The 9,790-nt window shown below is 40.2% G+C and overlaps 1 protein-coding gene across 1 annotated transcript; it reads left to right on the top strand.

Moving 5' to 3' along the window:
* Positions 1-5,538: 5,538 nt before the first annotated feature.
* Positions 5,539-6,492, top strand: LOC308642060 (olfactory receptor 52M1-like; the record flags this gene model as incomplete). Its single annotated transcript, XM_081280663.1, has 1 exon — positions 5,539-6,492. The coding sequence occupies one exon, from the start codon at positions 5,539-5,541 to the stop codon at positions 6,490-6,492; it is 954 nt and encodes a 317-aa protein (XP_081136789.1).
* Positions 6,493-9,790: the final 3,298 nt, after the last annotated feature.

Raw genomic sequence — 9,790 nt, 5'->3', positions numbered from 1 at the left:
GACTGACAACACAATAAAAATGTGAACTAGGAAATATGAGGAAACTCATAATCATAGTAATGAGTCATGAAAAGTTATTTTAGAATTGGAGGTATAGCTTAGTGGTAGAGTATGCCCGTAGCCAGCACAAGACCCTGGGTTCAATTCCCAGGACCAAAAGAAACATGACTACCAAAGTATCTCCTCACATGTCAACTTCCTATAGAAAACACTACAGTAGAAAATACTTAAATCCTTCCAATATTTCTGAAGCCATCCTCCCCACTTAAGAATACCAGGAATCGAATAAAAATGGAATTTTCCCCAAATAAATGGGCTATGAGTTCTGTTCAAATACTGACATTTTTCACACTATCAAAATAAAGTAGGGGGAAATGATCTTGTTAGCCTACCTACAAAGTTTGTTTTAAATTACTTCAGGGCAAGTTTTCAGAAACTCACTTGATGTTGTTAAACACAGAATGGAAGAATGCTTTGGGGATACAACTTAAACAGGATTCATGAACTTCAATCATCAGTAATTTCACTTCCAAAATTTTAGCCTAAGCCTAGGCAGAAAAAGATCATTGACAAATCTGTCACTTTAAGTGGTAAAACTGAAACAAGCCTTCCCACTATTTTGGGAAGCTTAAGTATCCACATACAACTTCAACCTAATTCATTTCAAACAAAGGAATTAAAATATTTATAAAATAAAACCACTTGTATTTGCATAGCCTAAATTTTCTGTAATATGGACCCAAAAGTCCATACCAGTTTTGCAAATATCCAGTGACTATTCCCCACCCTTTTGACTCTCAATATGCTCCCTGGAGCCCAAGTCCCTCAGGCCCTGGAGGATAATCGCAAACCTGGGCCAGCTAAGAGCCCAGCCAAGGGATAGGAATAAGTCTCTTCTAGTCCTTGGAGGGGGAGTGAGATGGAGAATGAAGACTGCTCCTAAGAGTAGCAAATCCGAAGGGAAACGTACAAGTTTCCCTGTGTAACCCTTGGGAGTAACTGGCTATTTTCAGAACCTAGATAAAGGATACAGAAGAAAGAGACCAGGGGCATGGCCTCTCCTTGACAGTCAGCTAAATTTTCCCATCTAAACAGGTGAGCACTGTAACAACCTAGAGCTCTGGACAACCTGCCAATAGGTAAGCGCATTCCAGAGAAGGACCCCAACCAAAGTCATTGGAAGAAGACTCCAAGTTCCAGAAACCACTTTTGGTCCACCCACAGCTTCTCACAGGTCTAGTAAAAAGTAGAAGTAACAAGGTGAGTACAACTGGGTTTAGGTTGAGTCAAAAGAGAAACTCCAAAATAGGAGGCTTGGTTTCTGGGGCTTTCTCTCGGAACAGAAGAAAGGCTACAAATTTCATTCTGGTTGGGCACCTCATCTTTTTCAGTCGGGAAATCCTTTTCCCCCGACACCATAAGCAAGTCTTCAGTTGATTAATAGTCATATTAAAAAGACTAGCCATACAGTTGGCAGGATAGGGAATTGCCATGGTCACATTGAAATAGCACTGCCCTGGATTATGCTTAGTGAAGTTGCCAATCCCTAAAAAACAAATACCAAATGTCTTTGCTATAATGAGAGCAACTATGAACAGAGCAGGGAGGAAGAGCAGGAAGAAAAGATTAACATTAAACAGACATGAGATGGGAGGGAAAGGGAGAGAAAAAGGAAATTGCATGGAAATGAAGGGAGACCCTCATTGCTATACAAAATTACATATAAGAGGTTGTGAGGGGAATGGGAAAATAAACAAGGAGAGAAATGAATTACAGTAGATGGGGTAGAGAGAGAAGATGGGAGGGGAGGGGAGGGGGGATAGTAGGGGATAGGAAAGGTAGCAGAATACAACAATTACTAATAGGGCATTATGTAAAATTGTGGATGTGTAACCAACGTGATTCTGCAATCTGCATTTGGGGTAAAATTGGGGGTTCATAACCCACTTCAATCTAATGTATGAAATATGATATGTCAAGAACTTTGTAATGTTGTGAACAACCAATAAAAAAATAAAGAAAAAAAAAGAAATAGCACTGCCCTGTTGAAGGGGAGAAAAGACCAGATGAAGGAATAGGTAAAGTGAATCCAGTGCCCATTCAGAGGCCAGGCATCCTAACACTTGGCCTTAAGTGGGTACACACATGCGCACACTTCACTTAATACATGAAATTACTCTAAAGTAGCTGCTATTCCTCTGGTTTCCCAGACCAGGAAACAGAAAAGCAAAGAGATGACATTGTCTAAAGCTACACAACAAAAAAGTAGTTAGTATTTGAACCCAAGCATGGAGTACCTCTTTCAGAAGCCTCAGACCCACCATTGGAATGCCTCTCCTAGGGCTGGCAGGCATGTCACCAGAGTCCAGGTAAGGCTCTCCTCATGTGAACTGACAGAGTATCTCAAATGCTCTAGGTAAAGTGACAATCAAGTGTTGGTCTGAAGTAGACTGTAGCACGTAACGTGACAATTGTCAGTTTGGATGCCTTTATATGTACAGGATTCTTATCTAAACCCTGGTTACAACTCTATTTGGCTGAACTGATTCTGACATAAATTAAAGGTATGAATTTAGATTTCAAGCCATCCCCAGAGGCTGATTCTTTGGGATGGGTTCCTAATACCTTGACCCACCCTGATGAGGAAATTGTGCCCCTTATCTGTTTTAGGATGATCTGTTGCTAATACCTCCAGAGGACATTTCAGACATTCTCACTGTTTTTGAATTGTTTGACTAGTACTTAAATCTGTTCCATCTAATCAATTCCTGCACTTCTGAGGCATCATAAGATGAACCATGTAATAGAAATGCAAGGAAGTTATTTCAGTCTGTAGAATGTACACCTTTGGTCTCCTGCCCATATGGAACAGTAGGAATTTCGGGGAAAGGCAGCTGCTGCTGTGCGCCAAGTGCTTTACATTTATTCAGTATGTAGTGAAGATCATCTTCTTGGTAAGACTCCCTTTCTGTGTTAACAACTTGCTCAAACAGTAAGTTGAAGGTCTGGAATGGGAAACCTGGCTTGAGATGGCAAGTTGATGCCTAAGCAGCAACATTGTGCTGCCTCATAGGGCCTCCTTCTGTCCTCGGAACTGAGATCCAGGGCAGCCTTACACCTCAACCCTGAGGAAGCAACCCCACATCTATTTACGTGTCTGAGTATCCAAGTCAGTTACTGAGGAATCTGATAGAATGGTTCATGATTTTTTTTAATTAACTAAAGTTTGCAAAAACTTACTTTTTTCTTGCCACCTATTCAATATCGGACCAATAAGCAAGCAAACTCCTTAATTCGGGTTCCAGCACAGTTCATTTTAAGTCCTTGTATAGCCGTATGAGTCTCCTTTTCTTATGCTTATTTGCTATGGAAATGTAATTATTATCCCTATTTTAGACAATCTGAAGTTTGCTTGGGCTTAAATTCAGAATTTAGTGACTATGGTCTCTCCCCACCCTTGATCCACTCATTCTGGTACAGGCTGTAGATGCCTCAGAAGGTTGTAGATGAGAGGTAATTTGAAAAGGGCGTTGAAGAGTGAAGGAATTTTCCTAGATGTGTTTGGGGTGTTTTTTGTTTAACTGCCTCCTTGTGGGTTTTTTCCCTCAACCAAAACATGGCTGTGTGAAGAAAATGCCTGCACACATGGGTGTCACTGGCCGATCTGGGAATCGGAGAAAGGTCTCTGGCAAGCCTAAGATGGGAAAGGGCACAAACATGTCCTATGCTCTCAGCTATGAATTTAGAGGATGGGAAGCAATAGGATTTTTCAGCAGAGACCCCTTATATGCAAAATGCACAGCACACAAGAACTTTAGAAGCAATAGCCAGTACTTCAGTGATCTCTCTGGATCCTCAAATAGAAACAAAGAAGGATGATACGAATAAAGTATCTTTGACTAGTTTACTTCAGTCCATTCCTATGTATTCTCTGTGGATTTTTTTTACTAATGCATTATAATAGTGGGATTCATTGTGACATTCATACATGTGCAAAATCTGATCATTCTCATCCCCCAGTATCTCCTTTCCCTCCCATCTTCCCTCCTCCTGTTCACCTTTCTCTCACTGGTCTCCCCTCTTTTAATTAGTACATTATAATTATATATAAAAGTAGGATTCGTTTATTCAAAGATTTGATCAGTTTCATCCCCTATTGCCTCCATCTGTGCTACTTCTCCCTCTCAATCCCCTTCCTCTACTCTGATGGTCTTATGTTTTCCTGAGGTTTTTATGCCTTTTCTCTAGATTTCATATTTGAGGGGGAAAATGTTTGAGAAAAATCAAGGGTCAATCTGGTTTTTCACTTGAATGGATAGAACTGGAAACTATTGTTAACAGCAAATGACATTTCACTTAGTGTTTTTATTAGTACGTTGTAAGAATGGAGTTGTGACAGTCATATGCACATAACAATTTGATCTGTCTTCAGATGGTAGGAAAGCCTAGTAAACTTACAAAAAGATGTACCTTTTATATCAAATTATAGGTGATATCCATATCCTTAAGAGAACTTAATAGTCCTCTATAGTAAACCCTTAAATTTTTTCTTTGTTCCTGTTTTACCATGAAACCTGGGCAACCTTAAATGAGAGCTTTTTGAGAAATTAAGCACAGGACCTACTTTAAACCTATTTCACTAATATCTTTGGTTTTAAAATGTTTCCTTACATTGTTATTGGGCTTAGATTCTGCCTTTAAAAATAAGCTTATGAACTAATCAATGTACAAAAGGAGGAAAAGTAAAAGCATTCATAATCCCATCTACCCCAAATCAACAAAATTTTGGCATAAATCCTTCCAGACCCTTTTCTATTTAGGGCATGTTTCTATAACTAATGAAATTAAAAACAGTTTAAAATTCTTCCTGCTATTCCCTCTTATGTAAGTTTCCTGGTATATTTATAATACAAGATCTCTTACAAGCATTAGCAATATAATTCTAACTTATCAGACATACTAGAACTTGTTCACCTGTGCTCATGATCTCCCAGCCTCGGCTTCTAGAATTGCTGGTACCACTGGCTATCACACCCACACATCCCTAATTGTGGAAGTTCTTAATGTTTATATAACCTGATCAAGTAGTACATATGTACTTTTGAAAACATGGTTCCACTTTTCATTGGCATAAAAATTGCAAAGTTAATATAAACCAATGTATTAATGTTGCTATTGATCAATGACGAGCACATTCAGGCACTGAGATTAACACATGGATTTATATCTAATCATTAGAGACCTTTTCCATATATTTCCTCTAGGTGAAATTTTCCCAAAACTACTCAAAGATATGCATAATTGGAATTTCTGCAGTATGGTAGGGCAACTTAGCAGTGGAAAGGATCGTGCCTGTTTCTACATCTAACAGTGGGTGCTGTCATGGATGACTCATAAAATACATTATTTTTCAAGTTAATTTGGAATTTTTTTATTGCAGGTGCCACTAATTTCCCAGGATGAAAATGAGGATCTAGTCTACAGTTGTCAGTAGTGGTATAAACAGTGCTCCTGTCCCCTGCTACCCTATACCCAAACATGTATACCTCTAATAATGCCTGCTCTGTACCCACCTCTTTCTGGCTTACTGGTATCCCAGGGTTGGAGTCCCTGCACATCTGGCTGTCCATCCCCTTTGGCTTCATGTACCTATTGGCTTTGGTGGGAAACATTACTATCCTGGCAGTGATCAAGATGGAGCACAGCCTGCACCAGCCCATGTATTTCTTCCTGTGTATGTTGGCTGTCATTGACTTGGTCCTTTCAACCTCTACCATGCCCAAACTGTTGACCATCTTCTGGTTCGGTGCCCGCAACATTGGTCTGGATTCCTGCTTGGCCCAGATGTTCTTCATCCACTGCTTTGCAACTGTGGAGTCGGGAGTCTTCCTTGCCATGGCTTATGATCGCTATGTGGCCATCTGTGACCCACTGCACCATACCTCGGTGCTCACCCATGCAGTGGTGGGTCGTTTGGGGATGGCTGCCCTCCTCCGGGGGATACTCTACATTGGACCTCTGCCCCTACTGATTCGCCTGAGGCTACCACTTTACCGGACCCGAATCATCGCCCACTCCTACTGTGAGCACATGGCCGTGGTCACCTTGGCATGTGGTGACACGAGGGTCAACAACTTATATGGAATGGGAATTGGCTTTCTAGTATTAATCCTGGATTCTCTAGCCATCACTGCTTCATATGTGATGATTTTTAAGGCTGTTTTGGGACTGGCTACCCATGATGCCAGGTTTAAAACCTTAGGTACATGTAGTTCTCATATCTGTGCCATCCTCGTCTTCTATATCCCTATTGCTATTTCATCTCTCGCCCACCGTTTTGGCCATCATGTGCCTCCCCATATCCATATTCTTCTGGCTAATTTATACCTCCTCATCCCACCCATCCTCAACCCAGTTGTCTATGCTGTCCGCACCAAACAGATCCGAGAGAGAATTCTCCACATTCTCAAGGCAGAGACTCAACCCAGATGAATGGCCTTCTATGAGGCATACAAATATTTCATGATAACAGGAAGAGGGTCTAACTGGGGGACTCCCATGAAATTCCTGGGCCTTGCCCAAACTGTGGAAATAAGGGCCTAAAACCAACACTAAAATCGGTATTGTCTATGCAGTGTAGACTCAACTTCTGAAAGTAGAAGATGGAGCATAAATTCTTGCATACTTATTACCTATTCAACTTTAGAAAACGAAGTACAATAAGCATAAGCATACGGACCAGAAGAAATCATTTCTGTTCTTCTTGGATACAAAACTTCTAGTTTCTCTGGGAAGTATAATGAAACACAACTTCAAGAATGTAGAATTCTAATACCTTCTTGAAGGTGGGTTACAAAGTCTGTTCAATTTTTTTCAGACTTACATGGTATTGGCAAACTTTTCAGCACTTTCAGCTTGCCCAAGAATATTTGATGGAGGCAACATGAATGCTAGAAATCTTAATGGAACTTTGAATAAGAAGTTATTGCCCAAAGGAGTTAAATTCCTCAGACCAGATCATTCCCCCATCTAAGTAGATAGGAGTGTTATAAAATATCCCACACATCCTAATAGGGTTAATCGGAGCAAGTAGGAGATTAAAAGGTCAAGTATACCTGAAATGCCAGAAGATGGCTAGGAACAAAGATAGGAGCCATGAGTATTGGCCACATGACTGGGGCCAGTGTGTTCTCCAGTGGCCTTCTATAGAGGACCCCAGTATTTTTGACACTTGGGTAAACAGCAGTTATTCCTGCTAGAGAATCCAGAGATGGAAATTAAGCTTACACATATCACTCCTAAATAAACACTTCTATTGTGCCAATCTGAGACCACAGCTGCCACCTCTCCCAACTGAGCATGCCCCTCACTCCCAAGACTCGAGTACCCATGATTCTGACTGTACTGTGTCCATCCATGTCTAGGGCATTAAGTCCATTGCTATAGCAAGCTGGTTGGATCCCTGCACCCTAGAGCCAAGTTCTTTATGTATACCTGCACATCAAACATGAGCTCGGCTTCTAGCCTGTACTCTAGTCCCAGCCCTGAGATTATTCAAGTGGAAGCTAGGTCACTATGGCACCCAGACATAGGGGTTTTTCTGCACATGTACATGCTGTCTCTGGCCCAACTGTCATAGAGATCCCAGAGCCACTGGACCCCTTTGCACAGCTGTGCTCCCATCCCTGGCTCCTTCACAAGCACTTATACCTTGCACACGACCAACTCAATGGGGGGGGTCTGTACCCCAGACACCAGTGTTATTACCAATTTAGACCGAGTCCTTCCATGCATGCCATGCTTGATGTATCCACAGGCACCACTGCCAAAGTTGAGGTTAGAACCAATTCCAAGAATTATCACCTCAACTTCCCTGAAGAAATTGAGCCATGTTAGCCATCACCAGTGAGGACCCCGACACTGCCTCTGCACACCTCCAGAGTTGGCCACTGAGGCTCCATGCAAGTCTCATCAGTCCTGAACACAGGTGACAGCTATATGGAAACACCTCCCTGTGTCATCACTAATGCCGGAATTTTTGAACCCCACCCATTCAGTGTACTTTCACACATGGGAAGTCCTTTTCCCACCAAAAACGGTCCATAAAAATCTAGTAAGAGATGTCTATGCATGTGATAAAGCAGTTACCAATGTAATAAACATGAAAAACCAAAGATATATCACCACCAAAGAACACAAATGAAAATGTAGGAATTACCTGACAAAGGTAGAAATAGTTAAGTTCAATAAATCTCAAGAAATGCAATTCAACAAAAATAAGCAATAAATAAATCTAAAATATAATACAAATTCTGGAGTTATAGGCTGCAATAAAAAAAATAACAGTACTGACAGCAGAACTGATCATGCAGAAGAATCTGAACTTGAAGACATTATTTTGAAAACGGTCATGGGAAAAAGAAGACACAGCCTATGACACAACATCAAGACCTCATTTTTTTAATCGTAGGCATTCAAGGAGAAGAATAAAAAGCTTAAAGAAGTAATAGAAAATTCCCAAATCTAGGGAAAGGTATAAATATCAAGGAACAGGAAGATGAAAGATTCAGATTCACTCCAAGATTCTACCAATTCTCACTGTAATCAGGCTATTTAATTTAAAAACAGGGTCCTGAAAGCAGAAAAGGAAAACAAGGTACATAAATTCTGTAAGATCTGTTGGAACTACCTTTTGTCAGAAAAATCATAGGCCAGACAACATATTCCAAAGCTGAAGAAAACAAATTGCCAATCAATACTATCAAGGTATCCTTCATAAACAAAGAAATAGATAAAAGCTATAAGGGAAATAAAAGACAAGATGCAGAGAGAAGAAAGATGGCAGAGGGGCCAAGCTGTATTTATACCAATAGGTTACTTTAGGTCATTGGCATTATTAGTACATATTGTTCATTGTATTACTAGGCAGGTTACAGACTTAGCAAAATTATGCAGCTTATTCCTCAGTAACATACTAAATTGCAACGTGCAATGTTAGGAGCTTTGTGTAGCTCCCAAGAAAGTCTGTTGTATAAAGTTACTGTTACATGGGCAGGTTTAGGCTCAGTGAAACATTGTGTCTAACAAGAGTAGAGGTATCCTTTACAAGTGAAGAAATAAAGCTTTTTTACTGGATAAAAGCTAAGGATGTTTACCAACAGACTCTAAGAAATGCTAAAGTTCTTCAAGTTTAAGGAAAATGCTACTAATTAGTAACATTAAAGTAAAAAGCTCACTGGCAAAAGGAAATATTCAAATGCAAAATACATGATTATTCTAATATAGTATAAATCACTTTCTTGTTGGAAGTTTAAAGACTATTAGCTATTGTAACTTGTTTAAAAAATGCACTACACAAAATGTTGCTAAGGCTGGTGTCCCCCAGATTCTGCTAGTAACTTAATTCCTAATGCAACAATGTTGAGGTAGGAATTTCTAAGTTAGCATTATCATTGCTATCATGGGACTGGATGTGTTATAAAGATGAATTTGGTCCTTTGCTTGCTATTGCATGTATACTCTTACCACATGATTTCTGTCATTATGATATAGTACATCCCTCATTGATAGGCCCCTTGATTTAGCCACAGCCTCCAGAACCATGAGACGAAAGAACTGCCATTCTTCATAAATTGCCTGGTCTCAGGTATTCTGTCATAGCAGCACAAAACGGACTACTGCAGATGTAAGCTGAGATATTGGGTGCTGGGGGACTTGCATAGGCAAACTGTCTATACTCAAAATCGTCAATTTAAGGTGTCAACCTTAAAGCAAAAACCAAAAGGTGAAA

The sequence above is a fragment of the Spermophilus citellus genome (genome assembly GCF_964194105.1).
Source record: "Spermophilus citellus genome assembly, chromosome: 2".
NCBI classification, from domain to species: Eukaryota; Metazoa; Chordata; class Mammalia; order Rodentia; family Sciuridae; genus Spermophilus; species Spermophilus citellus.
The sequence above is the reverse complement of the archived record's forward strand: the minus strand, read 5'-3'. Positions and strand labels throughout refer to the sequence as shown.